At 31.4% G+C, this 23,985-nt stretch overlaps 5 protein-coding genes across 7 annotated transcripts; 2 read left to right on the top strand and 3 right to left on the bottom strand.

The window, feature by feature from the left end:
* Positions 1-1,565: 1,565 nt before the first annotated feature.
* LOC107031641 (proteasome subunit beta type-2-B) lies at positions 1,566-7,530 on the top strand. Its single transcript, XM_015233084.2, has 3 exons — positions 1,566-1,847; positions 1,935-2,058; positions 6,972-7,530. The coding sequence occupies exons 1-3, from the start codon at positions 1,690-1,692 to the stop codon at positions 7,302-7,304; spliced, it is 615 nt and encodes a 204-aa protein (XP_015088570.1). The 5' UTR covers positions 1,566-1,689; the 3' UTR covers positions 7,305-7,530.
* Positions 7,531-7,760: 230 nt separating this feature from the next.
* On the bottom strand, positions 7,761-10,474 carry LOC107030827. Of its 2 annotated transcripts, none has more exons than XM_015232064.2 (4): positions 10,052-10,474; positions 8,620-8,658; positions 8,446-8,529; positions 7,761-8,172 (listed from the first exon to the last, which is right to left on the bottom strand). In XM_015232064.2, exons 1-4 carry the CDS (start codon positions 10,431-10,433, stop codon positions 7,964-7,966), a joined length of 714 nt encoding a protein of 237 aa, XP_015087550.1. In that variant the 5' UTR covers positions 10,434-10,474; the 3' UTR covers positions 7,761-7,963. The 2 variants fall into 2 exon arrangements, with proteins under 2 accessions (XP_015087550.1, XP_015087551.1); XM_015232065.2 differs by having other exon boundaries at positions 8,446-8,526.
* A 338-nt stretch (positions 10,475-10,812) lies between these two features.
* LOC107030711 (nascent polypeptide-associated complex subunit alpha, muscle-specific form-like) lies at positions 10,813-12,097 on the bottom strand. The gene is made up of 4 exons (XM_015231976.2): positions 11,711-12,097; positions 11,540-11,566; positions 11,365-11,439; positions 10,813-11,257 (listed from the first exon to the last, which is right to left on the bottom strand). The coding sequence occupies exons 1-4, from the start codon at positions 12,048-12,050 to the stop codon at positions 10,986-10,988; spliced, it is 714 nt and encodes a 237-aa protein (XP_015087462.1). The 5' UTR covers positions 12,051-12,097; the 3' UTR covers positions 10,813-10,985.
* A 2,060-nt stretch (positions 12,098-14,157) lies between these two features.
* Positions 14,158-16,804, bottom strand: LOC107029855 (classical arabinogalactan protein 9-like). Its single transcript, XM_015231302.2, has 4 exons — positions 16,356-16,804; positions 15,696-15,725; positions 14,984-15,058; positions 14,158-14,558 (listed from the first exon to the last, which is right to left on the bottom strand). Exons 1-4 carry the CDS (start codon positions 16,702-16,704, stop codon positions 14,347-14,349), a joined length of 666 nt encoding a protein of 221 aa, XP_015086788.1. The 5' UTR covers positions 16,705-16,804; the 3' UTR covers positions 14,158-14,346.
* A 3,116-nt stretch (positions 16,805-19,920) lies between these two features.
* On the top strand, positions 19,921-21,808 carry LOC107029856 (non-specific lipid-transfer protein-like protein At2g13820). 2 transcript variants are annotated; one of them, XM_015231305.1, is made up of 3 exons: positions 19,921-20,340; positions 21,079-21,132; positions 21,465-21,808. In XM_015231305.1, the coding sequence occupies exons 1-3, from the start codon at positions 20,010-20,012 to the stop codon at positions 21,575-21,577; spliced, it is 498 nt and encodes a 165-aa protein (XP_015086791.1). In that variant the 5' UTR covers positions 19,921-20,009; the 3' UTR covers positions 21,578-21,808. The 2 variants fall into 2 exon arrangements, with proteins under 2 accessions (XP_015086791.1, XP_015086790.1); XM_015231304.2 differs by having other exon boundaries at positions 19,923-20,340; positions 21,052-21,132.
* Positions 21,809-23,985: the final 2,177 nt, after the last annotated feature.

Here is a 23,985-nt window from a genome sequence, read left to right as displayed (position 1 = left end):
TAATGTTTGTGTCTTCTGTGTGGGTGTGGCTGTAATGTAATGTAATATAACTTCCGTAACATAAATAAACTTCACTCTGTTTGGATGGTTGTTACCTATTATTTCTTCTTGTATTGTGTTGTGTTATATTATATCATATTGTATTGCTTTAATGAATATGATATTTGAATAAATTGTGAATCTTAAATCAGTTATTGCAACTGAACTAGAGGTTTTGAGGGAAAAATTGGAGAAGTGATATATCTTTTGAGGTGAAGAAACAAGAGTTTGTATTTACAATGTATCCGTTATGCATTGATACAACAAATAAAAAAGTTGAAGAGGTGCATAGATTTAAGTAATGGATCATTCATACCTTTTATAATGTTGTGTAAAACCCCCAAAACTGGACCACAAATTGGCCCATTTATGTGAGCCCGGTCCAGCTCCCAGCTCAAAACTAGGTAGTGTTAATGAGTCAAAGAAAAGATAGTACTCTATTATGTATGCGTTTGAAATATTTTGATGTATCGATTCAATAGATATATAATGACTAATTTTATTATGTAATTATTACTAAAAATACCTTTTTTTTTACAAATATTTGTATCTACTTAATAATTATAAAGTTTTGACCAAATAAACATGATATCAGAACATATAACAAATAAAGAAATAAAAAAAAATACCAATATCTCTCCTACAACGGTAATGAGACACATTTTAGCAAAGACGATAAATTTCTAATTAAGAGACTGTTAATTCGGAGTGAAATTTATTGTGAAGCTTAACTAAAGTAATTCACATTTAAATAAGAGACGAGTTACAATATATACATAAATCGCGTGTTCAAAAAATCAAAATGTTATTGAGTTAAAGCAAAGACGATAAGATTTGTTTGCCCAAAGAGTATATTATTTGAGCGGACAATATTTACCTTGGCAATTAGGATGTGACAAAAGTAAATTTATGAAAAGAAATGAAAAATCAAATCATAGATAACTTACATAATCTCACTAATTTAATAGCTAGTTATTTATATTTATGTTAGTTTGCAATATTATGAATCTCAACAGATTTTGGACTGCGGATACACGTATCTGAATGTCTAGATTCATATATATAAGATATATAAAGTCAAAATTAGGTGTAACTTATTCTAGATATAAGTAACATGTGACATGTATCTGACTCTCTAGCTCGCCTCTATCATATCTCGCTCTTCAACTCTCCTTTCTCGCTCACCTCTCTCCTTGTATCTAGTATGATTTATTATATTAATTTTATTTTACACATGAATAACTTATTTCTTATATATTTACCAAATATCGTATAAGTTATACAAAAAAAATAATACATAAACAACTTATTTCATATTCAACTATCAAACAATTCTATCCTCATCTCGTACTCCATACAAACGAAAAAATAGGTCAAATCATAGAAATAAATTAAAAGTTGTTGTAGTAGACTTCCGAACTAGAAAACTATAAGGTATAATTTAGTAATAATGAAAAGATACATGGATGAAAGTGCAATTAGCTTAAAATATAAAAAAAAAAATGAAAATGCTCAAACTTGTTCTCCAAGACGCCCTTCGAAGCTCTTATACTAAACCAAAACTTTTAAGTAAAAAAAATCGGAGAAATCTCTGCAAATCTCTTGTAGAAGAAGAAGATCTAAAGGATCTACAGAACTTTCTAGAAGAAAATGGAGTGTGTGTTCGGAATGGTCGGTAACGGTTTCTCACTGGTGGTGGCGGACTCCTCCGCCGTGCACAGTATATTGGTTCACAAATCTAATGAAGACAAAATCATGATTCTCGATTCGCATAAACTTATGGGAGCGAGTGGTGAAGCGGGAGACAGGTTTTGTTTGCTAGATTTAATAGTTTATCTTGTTCGATCTCTATGGATTTTTTATTTGTATGTTGATTTTTTTGGGTGAATTTGCAGAGCTCAGTTTACGGAGTATGTGCAGAAAAATGTGGCTTTGTATCAGTTTCGTAATGGTATTCCGTTGACTACAGCTGCTACGGCTAATTTTACAAGAGGCGAGCTTGCTACAGCTTTGCGTAAGGTATTGGTTTTGGAATCTAGGGTTTTGATACTGTAGTTACATCATGATTTGAGCTTGTTTTTTATTTGGGTAGAGTTTTAGGGTTTTAAATGTATAGAAGTCCCAAAATGTGAAATTAGGGTTTGGCACTGTAATCAATCAATTAACGAAGGATCAACTGTACACTAATCAAGTATGCATGAACTCCATACTTGCTGGGGTTGGCTAAATGAATCCTTTGAAAAACCATTCCTATTATTAAGGCCCATTTCATTTCATGGTTCCGTAAAGCTAGAATTTTCAAAGGTTCTCCATTTTGTATACTGATATACATGTCCGTAACCTGACTAGGAAAGGCTCCTGATTCATAGAGTATTGGATGAAATGTAGATTAGTAACTTGAACAGATGTAAAAAGTAACTAAGCCTCTCACAAGAGGTATGGATAAGGTCTGTATACAACCCGCCCCAGACCCCACCTCCACCTGTGGGATCTCACTGGACATGTATCTGTAAAAGCAATTAAGCATCTTCCTCTAGTTTTCTATTAACATTGTTGGAATAGGAAAGGAAAGATTGGGTGAGAGAAGCAAGTTTGTGTTGACAAATTCCGCATATGCCATTTCTCCTAGTAGTATGCTCTATCTTAATTCTAAATGAATCGCTGTTGTTATGTCAATCCATGGCTTTCTGCTTATATATCAGGGCATGAAATACCTGTTGTAGCATTTTCAACTCTTGCCATATTAACAACCCTGTGTATAAGTGTCTGCAGCAGTTACATTTCTGTATGGCATCATTTAATGTAGTTAAAATTCTCTCATTTCTTTTTTGTATACATTAGCTTCACTATGAGGATCGTTATCTTTGATTGCACTCCTAGATCTTGTGAAAGTTCTGCCTTCTTTTATCAGCTTCTTTGGTGACTGTGTTGACTGAAATTAGCATTTCAGAATCTGGCCAATGATGAATATTGGTCTTCCAGGAAGTAGAGAAACTTCCTTGTAAAAACTTGGGGCCAACATGAACCTTTTTTTTTTTATTCAGAATATTGTTTGGTCTTACATTGGGATGATTCAGCTAAGTTTTTCAAATTTCAAGTAGATTCTTTCTTATGACTCACAAAATTTCAAGTGAAATTCATGTCCAAACACAACTTCAATTCTAAATACCATATTTCTCTTCAACTTCAGAAACTCTTTTTACTTTTCAATCAAATTTATGTCCGAAGACCTACTAAGTATGACCTCTAGTATATAGCCCATCTGTCAGTTCTGAGTATAATTGCATGATAAACAACATTGAATCACCATTTTGATCCTAACAAAAATCTCCTGCTCAGCTGTATTATTAGTGTGTTTACCAGATAAGATGTATAGGGCAAGTTTTAGTGCAGTTTTAGATTTGCTTCTTTGATGACTTGTAAATCACGGGTCGGAGAAGTAAAAGAAGCCTGTTTGCAAAAATGCAAGAGGAGTGTTGCGTACGGTATGTGCCTGCCTACTCTTTCCCTACCTGTGTGCTAGTTAGGCAGCATTTCGTGCAAGTTAAACCTTTTTTACTGTGTACATTTAACTAGACTTCAAGGCATGAACTTGTCTGTCTGCAAAATGTATACTTTGCTGATGATAGTGGTTGAATAAATCAACGAAGCTTCTAATCCAAACAAATTGAGTTTGGTTATGAATTCACTACATTGATTTTGCTCTATTGGGTCCATATGATTTCAATACGCAATATGTTATCTTTTAAGACAACATTAAGGGTAATCTGAAACTAGAGTTCCCTTAGATCTCACACTTTGGACATACAAACTTTTTAGCAAACTTGTGCAAGCCTGAGATATAGTGTAGGTGTAACAACAATTACGTCTTAGTCCTGACTTATTGTTATCATCTTTTTTGAGATGGAAAAGATGATCCCATATTGTTGGAACTAAGATGTGTTTGTTAAACCAATTGGGATAATCTACATAGATCACTTGCTTCATTAAATCCATAGGGGTTTAATCAATGTTGCGTATGGTATGTGCCTACTCTTTCCCTACCTGTCTGCTAGTTAGGGAGCATTTCGTGTATGTTAAAACTTTTTTTGCAGTGTACATTTAACTAGACTTCGAGGCATGAACTTGTCTGTCTACAAAATGTATACTTTGCTAATGATAGTGATTGAATCAATCAACTAAGCTTCTAATCCAAACAAATTGAGTTTGGTTATTAATTCACTACATTCATTTTGCTCTATTGGGGTCCATATTATTTCAATACTCAATAAGTTGTCTTTTAAGACAAAATTAAGGGTAATCTGAAACTAGAGTTCCCCTAGATCTCACACTTTGGACATAAAAATCTTTTAGCAAGCTTGTGCAAGTCTGAGATATAGTGTAGGGTTAACAACAATTAAGTCTTAGTCCTGACTTCTTGTTATCATCTCTTTTGGGAGGGAAAAAGGTGATCCCATATTGTTGGAACTAAGATGTGTTTGTTAAACCAATCGGGATCATCTACATTCATCACTTGCTTCCATTAAATCCATAGGAATTTAGAGAGATCGTAGCGTAATTGTAAGTCTTTTAGGAGAACATCCCTCTATATGATTTCATTTTATGTTCTCTTCTTGCACCTTCCGTCATCATTGTCTCAAACATGCATACTGGTGCATTTGTAGGTTCACATTAAGCATGACCAAACTATACTCAACTGACCTTTTCCCCTTTTATTCTCTATATGTCCAATTGAACCCTCTTTCGGATGTGAATTAATGTTATCTTGTTTAATTTTTGCTAATCGTCCAATCCTTAAAGAGTTGTCTAATCTTGCATGAAGCACATACATCTTATCATTTCTTTGTGACTTTACTAAGGGCCAAGATTCCCTTTCATTTAACATTGCTAGTCTTGCAACATTTGATATAATTTACCTTTTCACTTTAGTATGTTTGTTCCTATTGCTTAGCATTCTAGTAGGCCCTAGGATATGCTGTAGCGCTCCCGAAAGATGAACTTAGATATCTAAATTGTTTTCATTAGGCAGACACTATAACTCCTGTTTAATTTCAGTACAATTTCATTTGTTTTGAACAATAAATAAGTTTGGAACTGACGAACTTATTAAATGGTGCTAATGGATAGTTAGAAGCTGAAGTGCAAAGAGGGGCCTCCCATTTGATTCATTTCTTTTTGGTCTCAACACATTCTTGCCAATCTTGTTGTTATGAAGTATGATGAAAAGAATAGTTACGTGCTTCTGTTACACACTAATGACCTGCTCTCCTTTTATGTTTTATAAACAGGCCAATGTTGCCATACAGTTAGTGATGGTTCATGCACCATCACTGTAATCCTAATTACCCTTAAGAAAACAACCATCTGAACTAAGTTCAGCAAGGGAGGGGGTTTGCTCCAACTGACTACTGTTAATGTGTATATTGCAGTTGGAAATGAAGTCGTTAACAATAGGCCAACATAAAGAGGAAGGATCAATATGAGAGAGATGTGGGCGGATAGTCATTCAACCACTTAAAATTTGTAAATTCTATCTCTTGATCGAAAAGAAGAGATCTTGAATTAGATCTGTTTAGACAGAGAAGAATTACTTGTCATTCATTAGGGCATTTGCGACGGACAATTTCTAGCAAAATACAGACCATTATTATGTATATGTGCACTTAAAAAGTACTTTAGCAAAGGAGGATAATGGATTGCTAAATGTTGCAAGAAAATTCATCCTCTACCTATTCCTCTGATACATTATAATACTTTTTCCTGCTTATAGCCTTGGGGATATAAAATACAGGTTCATGCACCTTTACATGCTTCAGCATTATCTAGAGTTTCGTCATTTAAATGAATAGATGAAAGTTGATACGCTTCAAGAGAAGAACTGTTTAAGTGTACCCTATTTGGTGAACGTCTAGTCAAAATTTCTAAAATGATCAAGCTAAGATACAGCTATTGGTTAAAAAATCAACAATAGTACATTTACTTAATGGGCAAATGAAAATAATAATGACTCTGAGGTTAGGTTGACTTGAGAAGAGAATAAGAGGAGAGAGCTTTTAGTTGATGATACAGGTGAGTCTTGCATTTAGGGTGTAAAATGAAAAAGAAAAAAAGAAGAGAAAGGAAACACTGCTTTATTAGGAAATACTAATTTGTATTTCTTCTTCGATCCCTCTCACTTAGGAGACACAATTTTGATTTGGCATAGAGATCTTATATACAAAGTACTGAAGTCTAATAGGGTAAAAATCAAATAAAAGGGAGAAAGGTGGTAGCAAAGACTCAGTTTCAACAAGCTCTACCACCTGGTTCCCCTGCAATGCCTAAGAACTAATTATATTTGAATAGGCAGCTTGCACATTGCACCTTCTGATACAGCAAGAAGGGTACATTTACTAGAAGGAACTTTTGGTACAAATAGATGCTTACACACTTGATTTTACTCGGTCAACTATTGAATAGATGCTCTCAAATGTTAAGCTGTAGATAAAAGAAAATGTGCGAGATTCTCATAATTTGTCTATTGAGATGATACTCAACAAACTAATGAACTGGTGAAACGTTAAATCCATCCACCGCTAAATGCTTCAGTTGCTACTATCTGGTTATCATATGATGTATATGCCTGTAAGGTCCACTCAAACAGATGCATTATTGACCTTTCCACCATCTCTCTTTATAAGCATTGATTAGTTGACAATGGAACAAAGGTGTCACGCTTCTGTTCAACCATACCATTTGAAGTTCTTTTAAACAAAATGTAGAGTGCACCCTTCATTTTTGTCCTTATGATTTACTTTGAATTTGTTGGTTTTGATTACTGATAACTGAGAGGAGGATATTAAAAATTGCAGTCTGTTTTACTCTTGAAAAAAATATTGTGCGATTTGGTTTTGTGGTACACACTGGTTAACTGGGATTTTTTTTTTTTGTAGAATCCATACATGGTGAACATTATCCTGGCTGGATATGACAAGGAGACAGGCCCTTCTCTATATTACATTGATTATATTGCTACTCTTCACAAGGTGGATAAGGCTGCATTTGGTTATGGCTCCTATTTCTCTCTTGCCATGATGGATAGGCACTACCGAAAGGACATGACAGTTGAAGAAGCTGTTGATTTGGCAGATAAGTGCATCATGGAGATCCGATCTAGGCTGGTTGTTGCCCCACCAAACTTTGTGATTAAAATTGTCGACAAGGAGGGAGCCAGGGAATATGCTTGGCGCGAGTCTGTCAAAGATGCCCCCGTTTCCAACATCTGAAGCTCTGTTTTTGTGTTATGTTTACTCTTGAAGCCCTATGAATCTTATGTTCTGGGAAAAAAACTTTAGTCATTGTAACTGCCAAAAAATCTGATGCTACAAGTATTCACTGTTTGATCGATACACCTGCTGTGTTAAAGATTTTAGTTTAATTATTTCGAGTTTCAGGTTGATAGAAAGATGGTATTGTGAGACTATTCTTATGTTTCAACTATCCCTTGTGTTATGCTGGCATGTCTCTCTTCATTAATTTGGAAGAATATAGGGGTAATTCAAAGAGTTTTGCATGGACTGTGAGTAACAAAATGAAACACCCCCCTTTTGACATGTAATTTAATCAAATTCACTAAATGTCCACACCAATTGATCAACTGATGCTAAGAAGTTCAACGGAAGAGGAAGAACAAACCTGGGCAAGTTAATAAACTGAATGGCTGTAGTAAGACAAGTGTTTGCTCATGTTGGATCTTGCATCGCTTTTCATTCATATGCTAAGAAGATTATGTGTACATCAGATACCGATAAAGCAGTACATGTCAACAAGAAGAATTTAACAAAGAATTTTGTGCCAGTAGTTTTACATCTATCCACAGAATTCTGATCTGACTTAATATCTTCCAATCAAACTGTCAGTTTATGACGCCATGAAAGAGACAGTATTAACTAAGTTGGTGCTTGCAAGAGAGATACAGGAGAATCGACATTGCAGATATAATCCATAGACGGTAATTGCACATTAGTCCTATGGCTGATGAACATTCTGTTGTGGCTTGAGCATCGGGGCTAGGATTATCACCAACATCGGAGGATGGAGGTGGTAAACTGACAGATACTGGTGGAGCTTGTGGTGAAGGGTTATCATGATCACCTGCAATAAAGCGACAATTCATTTTTTTACTAGAAAATCAACTTCCACCTTCAAATTTCATTCCCCTGGTTTTATTCCTCCCTTCCTTTTTTGTCCATTAGAACTAGTATCTGAAGTTTCTAAGAACTGCAGTTATGTGACTCTGATATAAATTTTATAAATGTTGTATAGAGATATAAATGTTATGTGGTAGCAAAGTATTCATCAATTTGGAAGAGAACAATTGGAATGTCAAAGTTATAAGCTTGAAGAAACAGAAGATAAGTAGCTTGCCTGGATCTGGACTGCTTGGTGGTCTAGGAGAGCTAGGGGGTGTAGGACGACGCACTGGTCTTGGACTTGAACCCCTGTGATCTGCTAGAAATTCTTACACAATGAAGTGATCAGGAGATTCTGAATAAGTAGTATCATCAGTTTGGTTGTGACAAAAGATCAAAGGAGAATTACCTGTTATTATTGATCTAAAAGGAGGCAGCGTAGTTGAACCTGAGTCACGGAAAAAAAAGATCGTCAAGGTCGAGAATATGCTGAATGAAATGGCTGATCTTTGAATGTACTTAAAAGATCTTCAGTATAGTGAGCTATGTAACTTTTTGTCTTCAACATACTTGTATCTAACATGACTCATATTACAGAACTCTTAGAAGTATATCAACACTTCATATATGTATACCTAAAGGAGTCCAGTAACGTAAATGGTGACGGAAACTCAAGTATCAAATTAGCAAATCAAATGGGAAAAAGAGAAAGAGGTTATGGTATTTATGCTTGGAATAGTGCTCAGTACTGTCATGCAATTACTGCAGATGGACTTACACACATATGGCTAAGTTGCAACTGTTTTAAGTTCATGCAACTTTGAGATCATGATCTACTAAGTGGACATATTTACTCACAGCGGATGCATGCATTATAACAATAAATGAAACTCTTACATGTAAAAGCTGCCTTCGGAATTGGAGATTCAATGAGAATTCGTGAAACTTTTTTCACATCTATAACAACGTCTACTAGAAATATCTTTCACATCCGTGATAACATGAAGCAAGTAGTAGTACGATCTGTTCTAGATAGCACGTATAATGTTAATTTATACAGAATAATTCATTGACAGTAACAACATTTGCGCATATACACACAGAAGTTCTTCCTTTGTGTTCACTTGATGACAAGCTATCTGTGCAGATAACTCAACCACAAATGGATGCATTATCAATATGAACTCTTCATAACATAGAGTGAAATAACAAGCATACATTTCTACAGTATTAGCAAAATGTAAGTAGAAATTCAACTATATTGCAACTCCGTGGTAAGATTACCCCCATTTTTTGGTCAGATTCAACGAAATGCTTTTGTATGTGTAAAGAGCACATTCGAAAACTCTAACAGAACGAATTATATCACCAGTCCAAATCTAAAAAGAAGAATCTAATCATAACGCCAAAAGCACAAATTTGTCCTTAACCTCTTTGTGATAAAATTCAAATCCTAGCATACTTAACTTAGTTCTCAATTGTTCCAATCTGATTGGCAATTTTCATCGACAGACATTTGACTAATTTCCAGAGCTAAATCGAATCATTTTTATATTGAAACTACATGATTATGTAAGCTAGAATTCACCTCATATCAAAAGGATTAAACATTAACTACACATATTCTAAGATATCGATCAAATCACAATTTGCCTGAATAACTGAAACCGAAGCATCAAACACTTTGAAACAGAGCAACTAATTCAATTCATAGACTAGATCAACAGCATCTACTTTCAACTAAATTGTTACTATCAGTCCATAACGAAAAAATTTCAATTACATTTAGGAGATTCAATGCAGTACAGGAAGATTATAGCGTGAGTAATCGGAATCCAAACCTGAACAGAGAGACTCGAGAGATAGATTCTCCGCGCCTTCTTTATCCTCCACGGGACACACAGAATTTAGAGACAACAGCTTCATAGAACTGATAGGAAATCCGAGGAGCTGAGGGTTGCGAACGAGGTAGCAAAGGCAAATCGCAGTATTATCAACAAATGCCGCCGAGAAGTTATCGCAACACTGAAACGGAGGCGAATCAGAGATATTGTTCGGTGGATCGGAAATGTACGGTAGGCATGGAGAGAACGCCACCAGTTCGTCTGCACAGCTAATCGTGGTTGATAATGACTCCGGCGAAGTTGGCGGAAGTTCTGGTGGTTCCGGGAGTGTTCCGGCGGCGAGTAGGAGAACTGAGAAAAGGATCAGTACGTCCGCCATTGCTCTAGAGAGAGAGAGAGAAGCGGTTATTTTTTTGTGTTGCTGATCAGAGGGTTGTTGAGTAACAGATTAGTGGAAACTAATTTATACTGATTCTGAAAGTTGGGTAGAATGTTTTATGCATGGAAGAAAGTAGCGAATGGCGGGAAAAAAGAGATTTTTTATTTCCATATATGCCCTCTAAATTGTGGAATTTACAGGAATGGTGTAGTCAGTAGTTCGTTTTTTTCTGCTTAGCAAACTAATAACCCCTCAAATTATCTGGAATAATCATAAATTTAAAATTTTACCATACATAGCAAAAGTTTGATTTTTATCACAGATATTGCAAATGTCTTCTTCACACGGGTATCATATAAGAGCAGATACACTTATTACGTCAGACGTCAATGAATACAATATATTTCACTATTGTTATGTGAGCAAATCCAATGTATTTCACTATGTTGTTTTGGTACCCAAAAAATTTCATTATACAGATAGTACAAATTGATTACAAATGAAACAACAAAAAATGTTTGCAAACAAAGTTCACATACTATAAGAATCAATTCAGTATAACTTCAAAACAATTGCTCCACAGGCTACCAGAACAACAAATGGTGAAAATCTCGGTGAATCCGGGGCAGAGGAAGGCGTTAAATTAGGCCTGAATCCTGATCCTGTATCAGTATTTCCAGATCCGTCATCTGTTAAAGATGGAGGTGAAAATCCATTGTAAGGATTTCCCAATCCGCCGCCTGATGGTGATGGTGGTGTTAATCCTGGTGTTGTATCACTTCCTGGTCCCAAAGGAGGATCGAATGGCTCGGGAACATCGTCACCTGACATCAATTTACATGAACCAATTGAGCAATTCGCGACATTGGACCTTAGATTCATCATGTTCAATTCAATTCACGAGAAATTTTGAAAATGAAAAATGAATTACCGTCAGGGCTAGGAGCTTGAGGTGGTCTAGGATTTCGAAATCGTGGAGATCCTGATGGTGATAAGGCAGCTGGACCTGTCACACCAATATAGCTTTATTAGATCAAAGTATTTGATTTAGAAAAAAAAATTTGTTCGTATTAGTTTAGATAAATTAATTGAGTTCGTTTTGGTACCTTGAGCTGGAAGAGGAGTAGAAGAACCTGCAATACAAGAAATTGAAAACAGAATTAGTTACCAAATCATACTACTCGAATGCCAAATGACGTTTATACCCCTCTAACGGAGCGTGCACTCGAGCCACAATTTCATGAGTGTTATCAATGGGGAAAAATGTTTGATTTTACCTTTGCATTCAATGGGAACACTATCTTTGTTACAAGCTTTGGGGAGGGAAATCGCGACGTTTCTGTTTGGTATTTTAAAAGGAACATTTCCAGTAACAATAAGGCAGAGGCAATCTTTGCCACTGGCTGTAAGTTCCTTAAGAGATTGACAACAAGCTGAAGTTGGTGAACCTGAACCATTATTGCTCATGAAGTTAATACAAGGGCTAAAGCTATTTAGCATCGCGCTACTACATGCTGTAGTAATTTGCCCTGAAACTTGTATGCAAAAAATCATCAATACTATGGCTAAATATGGTACAAAACGTCGAAAATCCTTAAAAAATTTAAACCCTTCCATTTTGGGAAATTTTTTATTTTTTGAGATTTTTAAGAAAGAAACTGATTTTGGTTATGGAAGTGATAATAAGAAGGGTGTTTTATAGATGAAAGTTGAGGTTTAAGAAGAAAATGGAGGGAAGAAAATATGAAAGTCCAAAAGTTCTATTGAAGTTCAACTACCTTTAACTAACTTTATATCAAACAGAGTATTTAGGTGACCTTGCAAGTTTTATTTTCTTTGCATGACTTTTTTTGGAGATCTTTAGAAGCTAAATGATGTGTTTAAATAAGATAAAATATATTCATTGACTTCTTTAATGTCGTCTTCTTGTGATCATAGGCCATGTATTTGAGTCGGTGTAAGCAGTCACTAATACTTGCATTATGATAAACTGTTCGTATTACACTTGCTATGTGTTGTCTTTTCCAGATTCATTGTAAATGTGGAATATTTTGTGCACCAGCTATACTTTAGTGACTTTCTTACAATTAACTATTGAAATAAGATTTATTTTCTTGAGAAAAAAAATAGAGGATGGAAAAAAAATGTTATGTGCTTATTGAACATCATATATTTTAGAGACAAAGGATAAAGATTCTTACAAATAATTAGATAATGAAATGCATATAATTAGTAATCATTCAAGTCATAGTATTCGTTCTTATTTAATGAGTATACTTTGTCACTAATACACATATCTTATATCCCTAAATTCAAGATTCTCTCTTAAGAGTAATTAAGTGATCACTCTTAAGAACCAATCGAAAAAGCTCATCAATTTTGTTTACTCCTTCCATTCCATAATAACTTAATTTTAGAGGTGTTTCACACCCTTTAAGAAAAGTAGATTAATATATAAATTGAACTTATTTTTTTTATTTTTATCGTTATTAATTATTGTCAAATTTATAATTAAAATAACTAAATATTAATTAATCACTAGTTTCAATACTAACTAATGAATGGTAAAATTGAAACAACACTCTGAAAGTAGTCTTGAAAACTAAATAGTTTAGTTAATTTGAAAAATGAAAAGTGTATCAAAAATCAAGTTAATATGGAATGGAGGGAGTATATACCTTGATTAAATAATTATTCTTATATTATGAATATTTTTAATTTTTAATAATAAGTTAATTTACTATTTTTATTAAATTAACAATAATGCTTATTCATAAAGTTATAATATGTGATTATCTTATAAGTGATATGATTACGTAGACTAATTAATAATAATCATTAAAATAATGCTATGAAATATCATGGTCGTACAGGTGGTAACAAAATAGACCAAACAAAGGTTTCTATGGATCAATTTTCACCCATTGCAAATATTCTTTCAAAATATATGATCATTTTCACATGAAATTGGTAAAAGTTAGCATATGAAATTGATAAATAAAAATCTAATGATACTTGTAAGTTTCATTTTCTTTCTTTTTAAAATTTACGAAGATTTTTTTATATATTTATTTATTTAACGGGATAGCATTTCATCTTTCTCTCCTTATAATATATAACCACCAAATTCTTCAAATATATTTCTTTTTGCAAATATTTAGATGACTTGTAATTCTTGAGTAATGGTTTTATTAACGGATAGCCTTTTGAATTTTTGCCTTTTCCTTTTAATATTTTAGAAAATACAAAATCCACGTATACATGAATATTGGGTACCACTCATAATATAATCCCCCCGTTTCAATTTAGTTGGCTTGATTTAAAAGTGTCAGATGAAATTAATTAATGTTAGTGTGAATTCGCACATAATTTATTTAGTAATATAAAATCTATATCTTAAAAATTATATAAAAAGTACTATAAAAAATATATATTGTTTTGTTGATTGTTATTCCGTTGTCATATATTTATTTATTTATTTGTAAAGGATTTGCATACATTTTATTATTTTTCACAAGTAGAATCTTACGGAATACGTTATCGTTATGATAAAAAAGTATTATTTATTGCAATGATTAACAATTCAAAATATTAAGAAAGTAAGTATTTTAGAAAAAAATATAGTAAGTATTTTAGAAAAAAATATAGTCAAGAATATTATTTTTACTGTTTACTTATTAGCTACGATAACCAAATTTAGAAAAGATTCATATAATTAGGTAAAGAAAAAATTAATCAAATACATAGTATTACTTGGATTCTTAAAATCAAATAGAACTATTGAAGTACCAAATAATAAGTACATACTAAATTTAAATCATATCCATCAACGTCACTAATGAATAATTCTGCTAATTGTTTTACACAATCTACATTTCAATTTATAGTCATATATCAAATTACTAATGCAAACTCAAAGAATTGCTCCAAATGCAACTAAAATAATTAATAACGGTGAAATTCCATGACCAAGAAAAGGTGCAGCCGATGGTGTTGCCGGAGTTAGCCTGCCGGTATTTGTTGCCGGAATTAACGAATCCGTTGGCGGAGATGGTGGCGTTAGAGTTGGATTTTCATCGGCTGGTGGCGATGAATTAGACGGCAACGGCGGAGGAACAGTTGAATCTGAGGGAAATTTGTTATTGAGTTAAATCATATTGTACGAATTAAATTTATAAGTTAATTAATTGAATAATAAATAAAATTATTAGGTTTATTGTATGATGTAATAAATATGTAAAAAAAAATAATGTCAAACAATTTAAGTTTGAACGAGAATTTAACACTACAAGAAAAAGAAAAATGTGAATCACATGGAGATTTTTCTAAGGATTAGTATGAAAATCTGCAGGAAAGTTTTTAAAATGAAATTTATATATTTGTAAATTACGTAAAAAGTGTTATAAATCAGAAAAATTGACAATTCTAAATATCTAAAATATATATATAAAAAAATTTACCGTCAAAGATAAGACTGATTTAAATCTCAAAATCTAAAAATGTGTCTCATAAATTAAGACAGAGAAAATACTAATTAAAATCGTAAGCACCTTTAGGACTACGAGGAGGGATAATTGGAGCAGTTGTTGGTGAAGCACTTGGAGCCCCAGCATCGCTACGAGGACCTAATTATGAAAAAAGATAATTAATTAACGATATTTTCATTTCAATAATAAAAGCAAATCTTTCTATAATAATATTATTTGTTTAGAGAATTTTTAATTGCTATAACGATCGACTGTTACAGATTATAACCACATGAGACATTTAAATAATATTTGATTGATATATGTAAAAAAAAGAATTAAATCGTTATGGATGTAGAAACTTTATTGCTAATTTAAAGCATAATCACACTTTTTGTATAAAGAAGAAAAATCTTCTGATAATGGAATATATATTCATATAATATGTTTTCGTCCTAAAGCATCAAAATTATATTTGGTCAAATTTCCTAGATTGATTATTGAAAATTTTAGAATTTTATTTTTATAAAGAATATGATTAATTATTATACTATCGATAGTAATTTAATAAAAAGGTATTTTTACTGAAAGCATGCTGCTATATATAAAGATGCATGGTTATTATTGTTATACATTTTAAAGAATGTTACAAAATATAACATAAAAAGTCAAATTCGAAAAAAGAAAACTTAATCATTATTGTAAGATATTGTTAATTCATACAAATGTCGGCATATAAAAAGTAGCAATCGAATAAATAAATAAATAATAATAATAATTACAAAACAAAAAGTACCTGGCGCAACAACCCCAGGTGGACTGGGAGCTGCAAGTAAGAAAATAAAGGGTGTCAATTTCTTTTTTTAATTAAATAAGATTGTGATAAAGTGATAAGTATTTCTTCCTTTTTAAATAAAAAATTTGAGTTTATTTCTTTTGATTTGGAGTATTCTTTATTAAAGTTAAATTTCATAATATGAATCTAGATTTAGTCCAGCTCAACGATAAATAGAAATTGAAAAAAGTGTTTTTTTCTTAAAGTGTGACGAAAGAAACCAAATGGATAAACTATGAACACCGAAAGGGCTAGGGTAGGAAGTAGACCACCTAATTCTCGCCAAGATGTAAATGTTACACGTAAATATTGGACCTAAGTTTATAAATAAATTTGGTCTTGAAATAATCGACTAAAGCTCATCCTATCCTTTTCAGTGACTCGACTCAATCTATCAAACAAAAATATCATATTTATAATCTTAAAAAAAAACATATGTATCACCACTTACCTTTTCTATTTAGAAATTTCTTTCATCAACGATGAAACTATCAACTCATACAACCCTCCCTCGTGACTCCGTATCCAGCAAGACTAAGACCCAAAATTTCATACGAAAAATGAAACAATACTTACTACTCCAGTATCGCGGTTACATAAGCTAAATCCTATGAACTTTACCTTTGCATTTGAGTGACACACCAGGCATATTACAAGCACTAGGAAGAGACATAACCATATTGGGATTCATAGGCATTTGAAAGGGAATGCCACCCGTAACAATAAGGCAAAAACAATTCATGGCGTTGGTCATCATATTCTTCAATACATTGCAGCAATCTTCGATTGGTAAAACCCCAACGTTGCTGCTACTATTCGTCAAGAAATTCATACATGGAGTAAAACTAGTAATCATCGGTCCTGTACATGGTGTAGTTATCGTTTGGCCATTGATAGTATGTAGAGACAACGCGTTCAACAACATCCATGAAAGAACCAAATTCGGAAAAGCTAAGTGCTTATAAGACATGTCAGGGTTGACGGTTGACTTTCAAACTGATGATAGGTTAAGAGTTTCAGTCACGCTGTTAATAGTAATTGAGAATATTTTTAGGATACTAGAGATAATGAGTGAATGGGGGAATTTATAAAAAGGTGAAAGTTTGAAAAGATTATTATTATGATGAAGATATTAATATTAGATTAGCAGGTTTTTGAAGTTCAACAACCTTAACAAATATTTGTACAAGTACTATTATGGTTTTGATGTTTTTGTCTCTTTGGCTTTGCTTACACGTAATTAAGTTTGAGGTTTGAAAGAGACCCAAAGAAAATAAAGCTCTATTCTATCTCAATGACATTGTAGTGTGAAGCTCCATAGAAGAACAAAGCTACATTATGTGGGGAAAAAAAGAAATACTTCAATCGGTCTAAATTTACGTGACACTGTTTGACTTGACACAAAATTTAATCAAAAGCTTCATATATTAATTAAACATAGTTAATCTTGTTTAGTTGATAGATCGATATAATACATGTAATTATAGAAATTATAATATACTCCCTCCGTTCACTTTTGTTTGTTATTATTGAATTCGGCACACCTATTAAGAAATCAATAAGCGATATAACATTATAATTAATACTACGGGTAAAACATGAAAAAAATCATATTTTCTTTGTACATTAAAACTGACGAATAAACATAAAAATCTATTTTTGAAATGGTATGGAACAAGGAAAAGTGAACCGAATTATTTAGTAATCTCTTGCCAATTGCTATTATGTGCGAGAAACTTAGCATGTAATTGGTGATCGGGTAATACGATATGATAGTATACAACAAGTGATGTATTATTGATAAAATCTTTATCTTAAATCTTGGGTTGCGTTAAACTACATAACTTTTGTTTGTGATAGAAAATATTGCATACCAAAACATAGAAACAACTTGCATTATTGATGGAAAGTTATTACCATTATACAGGTTGAAAAATAAAATTCCAAAATCAGTCAAAACCTTCTATAACGATTAACGATGTTAGTTGTTTAAATATTTTTTTAATTATTATAGTGAAATACCATTATAAAAAACATATAATATAGCGTCACATGAGAGATTGATTATAGTAAATATGAGTAATTGTTGTAAAATATTGTTGTAATTCAACCAAATGTAAACATTATTTTCAAAATTTTAACAATTCAGTTTTATCACAAACATCACCATCTGCACTCTGTTAGAATTGGACTTGGACTTACCACTACTCAAGAAGCCCAATTACAGAAGCAGACTCTTAAAGCCCAACTCAATTAGACTCCCCAGGGATTTAGTGGGCCCACAACGAGCACAAAGTATACACGTCTCGTTCATTAATTTGGTGTAAACACTAGATGTATGTGCACGACAGCGCTAGCAAATTTTAAGAAAAGGTCCACTTTTTGTGAACTAATAGATTTAGTAGACGTTTGTTATAAATTTTAAATATTTTTACTTTATTTAAAATAATATGAAGTTGAAGTTATGTTTGATTATAAAATTTCAAAATCAATAAATAAAATTTCTAAAAAAGGAGGAGGAACTACCGTTTACCAGGTGCATATGACGGCTTCCACTTGCCCATGAAACAATAAGTTTCCATGATATTTACTTTAATTACAATGATAAAATAATCTTTTAATTTAGCTTATTATAACTTAGATGAATGACGAATTTTCTTTGACCTTGTGTATTTTTTAATTCATTTCATTGACTCAATTATACAAACATTAGTCTACAATCTACATATTATTTCTTGGAGTTAGGTCATCAGCTTAGGATGCCATGTTATACATGTAACTTTTACTAATATGAATTGTGATAGAATGATTGAGATTCTTTCATTTTTAATCAGAAATTTTGATTAATTCAAGTTTCTAGAAATAAAAAAACCCTTGTTGGGAGCGCCTTTCTCAAAAATTATCTCTACAATATAAATATTCTAATTTAATCGAATTTTAATGTAAATAATAACAAATGATGATTGAGAATATGAAAAAAAATTTCCCCCTTGCCAAAAGTCTTTATAAGGTGATACATTGTAGCCGACTAGCCGTATAAATCTCACGGCATGCATGCGTACATTAATTAATTTATATTACTATAATTATAGACTACTAATTAAATTAACTTGCAACTTGATTAGTCTCAATGACACGTTATTCAAAATATTACGGTGTAAGTTACACTATTTCCAAATCTTACCTCATAAACTCTTTTAAATAGTTTTTTTTTCCAATCAGTTGTTTGATATTTTTTCTCTTCAATTTATGTGACACATCTTTAATTATTGTGATCAGTAACTGACTAGGATTTATAATTAGAGAGTTTAAAATTTGAAGAAGGCAAATTTGGTTAATTAATGTGTGTATTCGTGATAATCTCATTTCTTTCGTAAATATATGAACTAATTAAAGGGGGTTCGACATCTACGATATATACATAAAAAGATATTAACCACGTATAAATAGTAATATTTTCCACCGAAGGAAGTTCGAATGAATCCTTAACTGTACGTTATTTCTGTCCTTGATTGCTATTTATAGTACTTTTTGCGTAATTTAGTAATATATAAATTTCATTTAAATTTTTTGAAGATTTCATAAGCAAATTTATAGTCAAATTTTAATTATTTGACTTTCAAAAAATGAAATATGTCGCAGAAACTGAAACAGATAGAGTCTATGTTATTTAGTCTTGAATATTGATATGTCCTACGTAAGCACAATTACAAGAAAGAAGCGCTCTCTACCAAAGTTTTTTTTTTTAATTTTTAAAATTCAAACTTGAGACCTCGAGAAAAAATATCATATATATCTGACCACGACGATGATTAACTCTTATTAGTTAACAAAAGTTATTAACAAAGTTGTGGTGTAGTAGTGAACTATTTTACCCTTAATAAGATGTTTCGGATTTGAGTCTTGGATATTCAAAAAATATCTTGTTGAAAAGTGCAATGTCACCCCCAATGAGCCATGATCTCAATTTAATCAATTTTTAATATAAACTTCTACAATGTGTAATTTCAATTTAATCCACCTCTAATATGAACCATGAAAAAGAAAAAGTAATCATCACTTCTATTATTTGTAACTTTCAACCTCAAATCCCCTTTCTCTTTCTCTAAAAAGAATATTATAATAAAATTAATTAGAAACTCCAAAACAAGACACTATAAATACCCCATTCCATGCCCATAACATCAGTCACAAAGCTAAGGCACACACAAGCTAAGCCATATTCATCAATTCCTTAGAAGCCACAAAAGATAATATAATTATTTTTCTCCAAGTATGGATTCAAAAGGAATTGCTATAATTTGCATGGCTTTTGTCCCAATTATCATTACCATGATTTCAGTACAAGTAGCCATGGCTCAATCTGATTGTACTAGTACTCTTATTACTATGGCTTCATGCCTTAGCTTTGTCACCGGAAGTGCGAAAACGCCATCGGCTTCTTGCTGCTCCGCCCTCTCCGGGGTGTTGCAGTCTAAGCCACGGTGCCTTTGCGTCATTGTCAACGGTGGCGGTTCGTCGTTAGGAGTCCAAATCAATCAAACTCAAGCACTTGCATTGCCTAGTTCATGCAATTTACAAACTCCACCCGTTAGTAAATGTTACGGTACGTTACGTTGTTATAATATTACTGACAATATAAAGATCTTTTATGCTATCAGTATAATAATAAGACCGGGCAAGTTACATTTTTCTTGTGTTACCCATCAAAATTGTTTATTATATATATATATATAATTAATATTTGATGAATTTTCTTAATTTTTTCCGTAGGTTTTACTTTTCAATATTTTTAAATGATCATCATTAATTGTTCCGACGTGCTAAATGTTTAAATATTTTCCTACTTTGATATATATATATATATATATATATATGTTTTATATAAATGGGAAACTTACGTAAATATACTATAATACAAAAATATTTACCATTTATAGCAATGACATTTTTTTTTCACCTGATCACTTTTAATTCATTTATAATACAAGTTTAATACACATTACAAAGAACAATTTATTATTCACATATAATACAAGTTTTAATGATAGATAATACATTTATAACACATTTTAATTCACTTATAATATAATGTGGCAAATTCTTACCAAAAAAGCATTATATATTTCAAAAAATAGTTATAATTCATATATATGGCATATTAATTCATTTTTAATTCATATTGCAGAGTTAACATAGTATTGCTATAAATAGTAATAAATAAAAAATATTGCTAAAATCAATAATTATTTATTAAAATATACTAATTCATGTAATTTTCCCTAAATAAATTGTGCAATTAATTAATATTTCATAGCTGGTAATGGACCGGTAATGCCTCCAGAGGGTGCACCTACAGAAGGAGCTCCAGATTCTTCGACTGGTATAGCTGTCTCAGGTAATTTAATTATAATTAAACTCTAATTTTATAATTAATTATCCTACTTGTGATTATCTAGTTAACGATCAGATTAATCATAAAATTCTAATTAAAATTTGCATAACATGTATGCATATATAACAAAAATATGATACGTATAATAATCCGTCCGTCCCAATTTGTTATTTATATGACACATACGGTATGAATTTCGAGAATCAAACGAGTTATTTCTTTTAGTATTCAGCCTTATAACTATTACTAATATTAATATATTTAAGTGTGTCTAAACTTTATATTATGTCTTTTTTTCGTATAGTTTATTTATTTTTCGTCGATTAATTTCTCAGGCTCAAAAGCGTCAGGAAGCAGCATCACGTCTGATGGAAGTTCTCTAAAGGTTCCGGTTCGAGCTGCTGCTGGAATCGTTCTTTTCATGGCTTCCTACGTTTCCATGATTTGAAGTTTATGAATTTTAATGTCGGAATATCATAGTATTAAATAAAAGTAACATTATGATATGTTACATGTTATATTGGGGCTTTGTTAATTAGTGTTTGTCTTTAAGTTTGTTGTGTGTGTGTTGCTTTTTAATTATTTGTTTCTCTCTATATATTGTACCAGTATTTGTGATGCTGTTTTAACTTTATCTCTAAGTGTTTTTTTCAAATTGAATACAGAGAAAATTGTTTCACGTTTTGCCAGTTTACAATTAAGCATGGTTTATAGTCCTATTATATTTTATATATAATTGCACAATCGGGAAGAACTTCCTTCATTTTGCTAATGAAATGCATTTCTCAATTGCATTTTCTTCGTCTTAATTTATGTGATTGTTTGATAATGAATGAAAAAATATAGTAATAAATAACGAAAGGCTTTATTATCTTTTCTAAAATCACCTTAGAGCTTATTTTTAATTGATTTTTCTTCACAATTAAGTGTTAACTCGAACCCAATAACACTAAAATGGGAATAGTGCATATCATTAAATAGTTGTTAAATAACTTACAGAAATCCTACTAGTTTAGATACTAATTACTTAGATACATGTTAATTTATAATATAATGGATTTTATCAAATTTTAACGTGTACAGATACATTCAATACATGTATTCATAGATATGTATCTCAAATTAAATTAGGTGTAATTTATTCTAGATACACTATATCCAAGTGATTTTACATGTATCTCGAATACATAGACAAATCTCGCTCGTCTCTCTCTCTCATCTCGCTCGCTACTCTCATATCTCATTCGCGTATCTGGTATCCCATATGCATGTGATTCACACCAGATACATGTATTTAGTGTGTATCTAAGGTGATTCTCATGTATACGTGATGTGATAGATAGACAAATTTCGTTCACCTCTCTTCCTATCTCAGTGTATCTGTTAGAAAAAAAAACATATATCTAAGTGTATCAAACTTTAAATCTGGTACGAAATTATTAATGGGAAAAGGGTCTGATATACCCCTCAACTTTGTCATTTAGAGTTGATATACCCCTTGTTATGAAAGTGGCTCATATATACCCCTACTTGTAAACAAATGGCTCACATATACCCTTTTCCTCTAACGAAAATGAAAAAAAATAATTTTAATCTAAATTTTTGTTATCTTTTCTAAAAAATATAATCCCATATGAGTAAATTTAATCCTCGTCAAACATATTTTTTTGACTTTTTTTTGTTTCAATGACTAATTTATAATTATTATTTTGATAATCAAATTTATTTATGTTTCACTAATATTCTTGTAAAACTTATTGTAAATGACCAAATTTTTTCTTCGAATACAAAATTAAATTACAATACACACAAAAAAAAAAGTTTAATTTTTTTTCTTTAAACTAAGGAATGAAAGAAAAAAAACAAAATAAGAATAAGAAACTCAAATAATTATTATAAAAGAAGTCAAAAAATAATTTATGTATGAAAATGATTAAAATATACCTTGAACTTTGATAGAAGATTCATATATACCCTAAAATATTTTTTGAAAAAAATTAGAAGTAATAAATATAAATTTAAAACTAATTTTTTAACTTCCGTTAAATGAAGGGTATATGTGAGCCATTTTGTAACGGCAGGGGTATATGTGAGCCGTTTGTATAACGGTAAGGGCATATATGAGCCACTTTTATAACGAAGGGTATATCAGCTCCAAATAACAAAGTTGAGGGATATATCAGACCTTTTTCCCATTATTAATTAATAAATAAAATGTAATTACTTAAAATTGTGGAAAGAATTAGTAAATATGATAATAAGTATTTCTGTGATTACATAATTTCTCCTTTTTATAATAACTAAAAACATGTCACCTAAATTTGAACGGGGTGTAATTAGATAATTTCTCCTTCAAAATGATTGATCAAGCTGGGTCGGGCCAGGTACAGTTGGGCCACATAATTTTAAACTTCTGTCTTCGCTTAAACAATTTTCTTTCAAAGAATTGAAGAAATAATCATAATGTGAATAAAATCGTTGAACAGAACATGTTTTGTTCATTAGACATTAGTTTTAGTTGTAATGTGCTCATAATAAGTTAGTTCCGCCTATTAGGCGGGAGCGGAACTATCTTATGGTATTAGCAACGTATTTTCGTCAAAAAATTACACGATCTATATAAATCAAATTTTAATTTAATGAATATATATATTAGTATTACCAACTTATATCAAGAAAATGAGTATTTGTCATAATTTGTTAACAATTGAAAACATGCAACTTTTACCGATAAAGGCAAAGTTAATTTGTGATCAATTGATCAAATTTACTACCTCAAAAGGTCAAACTTATATGAAAATATCCCAAACTTTTGCCTTGAAAAAACTAATTTTAGAAAAAAAAAAATTAGAAATC

This window comes from Solanum pennellii, chromosome 9 (genome assembly GCF_001406875.1).
Source record: "Solanum pennellii chromosome 9, SPENNV200".
NCBI classification, from domain to species: domain Eukaryota; kingdom Viridiplantae; phylum Streptophyta; class Magnoliopsida; order Solanales; family Solanaceae; genus Solanum; species Solanum pennellii.
The sequence above is the reverse complement of the archived record's forward strand: the minus strand, read 5'-3'. Positions and strand labels throughout refer to the sequence as shown.

Excerpts from the sequence above, each read along its gene's own strand:
- LOC107031641 (XM_015233084.2), top strand. The coding sequence starts at position 1,690 with ATGGAGTGTGTGTTCGGAATGGTCGGTAACGGTTTCTCACTGGTGGTG. Across the intron at positions 1,848-1,934 it reads AGTGGTGAAGCGGGAGACAG|AGCTCAGTTTACGGAGTATG; the intron begins GTTTTGTTTGCT and ends GTGAATTTGCAG. Across the intron at positions 2,059-6,971 it reads TTGCTACAGCTTTGCGTAAG|AATCCATACATGGTGAACAT; the intron begins GTATTGGTTTTG and ends TTTTTTTTGTAG.
- LOC107029856 (XM_015231304.2), top strand. The coding sequence starts at position 20,010 with ATGGATTCAAAAGGAATTGCTATAATTTGCATGGCTTTTGTCCCAATT. Across the intron at positions 20,341-21,051 it reads ACCCGTTAGTAAATGTTACG|CTGGTAATGGACCGGTAATG; the intron begins GTACGTTACGTT and ends AATATTTCATAG. Across the intron at positions 21,133-21,464 it reads GACTGGTATAGCTGTCTCAG|GCTCAAAAGCGTCAGGAAGC; the intron begins GTAATTTAATTA and ends TTAATTTCTCAG.
- LOC107030711 (XM_015231976.2), bottom strand. The coding sequence starts at position 12,050 with ATGGAAGGGTTTAAATTTTTTAAGGATTTTCGACGTTTTGTACCATAT. Across the intron at positions 11,567-11,710 it reads TGTTCCCATTGAATGCAAAG|GTTCTTCTACTCCTCTTCCA; the intron begins GTAAAATCAAAC and ends CTTGTATTGCAG. Across the intron at positions 11,258-11,364 it reads TCAAGCTCCTAGCCCTGACG|GTGACGATGTTCCCGAGCCA; the intron begins GTAATTCATTTT and ends AATTGATGTCAG.
- LOC107029855 (XM_015231302.2), bottom strand. The coding sequence starts at position 16,704 with ATGTCTTATAAGCACTTAGCTTTTCCGAATTTGGTTCTTTCATGGATG. Across the intron at positions 15,726-16,355 it reads TGTGTCACTCAAATGCAAAG|CTCCCAGTCCACCTGGGGTT; the intron begins GTAAAGTTCATA and ends TCTTACTTGCAG. Across the intron at positions 15,059-15,695 it reads ACCTGGGGTTGTTGCGCCAG|GTCCTCGTAGCGATGCTGGG; the intron begins GTACTTTTTGTT and ends TTTCATAATTAG.
- LOC107030827 (XM_015232064.2), bottom strand. The coding sequence starts at position 10,433 with ATGGCGGACGTACTGATCCTTTTCTCAGTTCTCCTACTCGCCGCCGGA. Across the intron at positions 8,659-10,051 it reads TCTCGAGTCTCTCTGTTCAG|GTTCAACTACGCTGCCTCCT; the intron begins GTTTGGATTCCG and ends TCCGTGACTCAG. Across the intron at positions 8,530-8,619 it reads TTTTAGATCAATAATAACAG|CAGATCACAGGGGTTCAAGT; the intron begins GTAATTCTCCTT and ends AAGAATTTCTAG.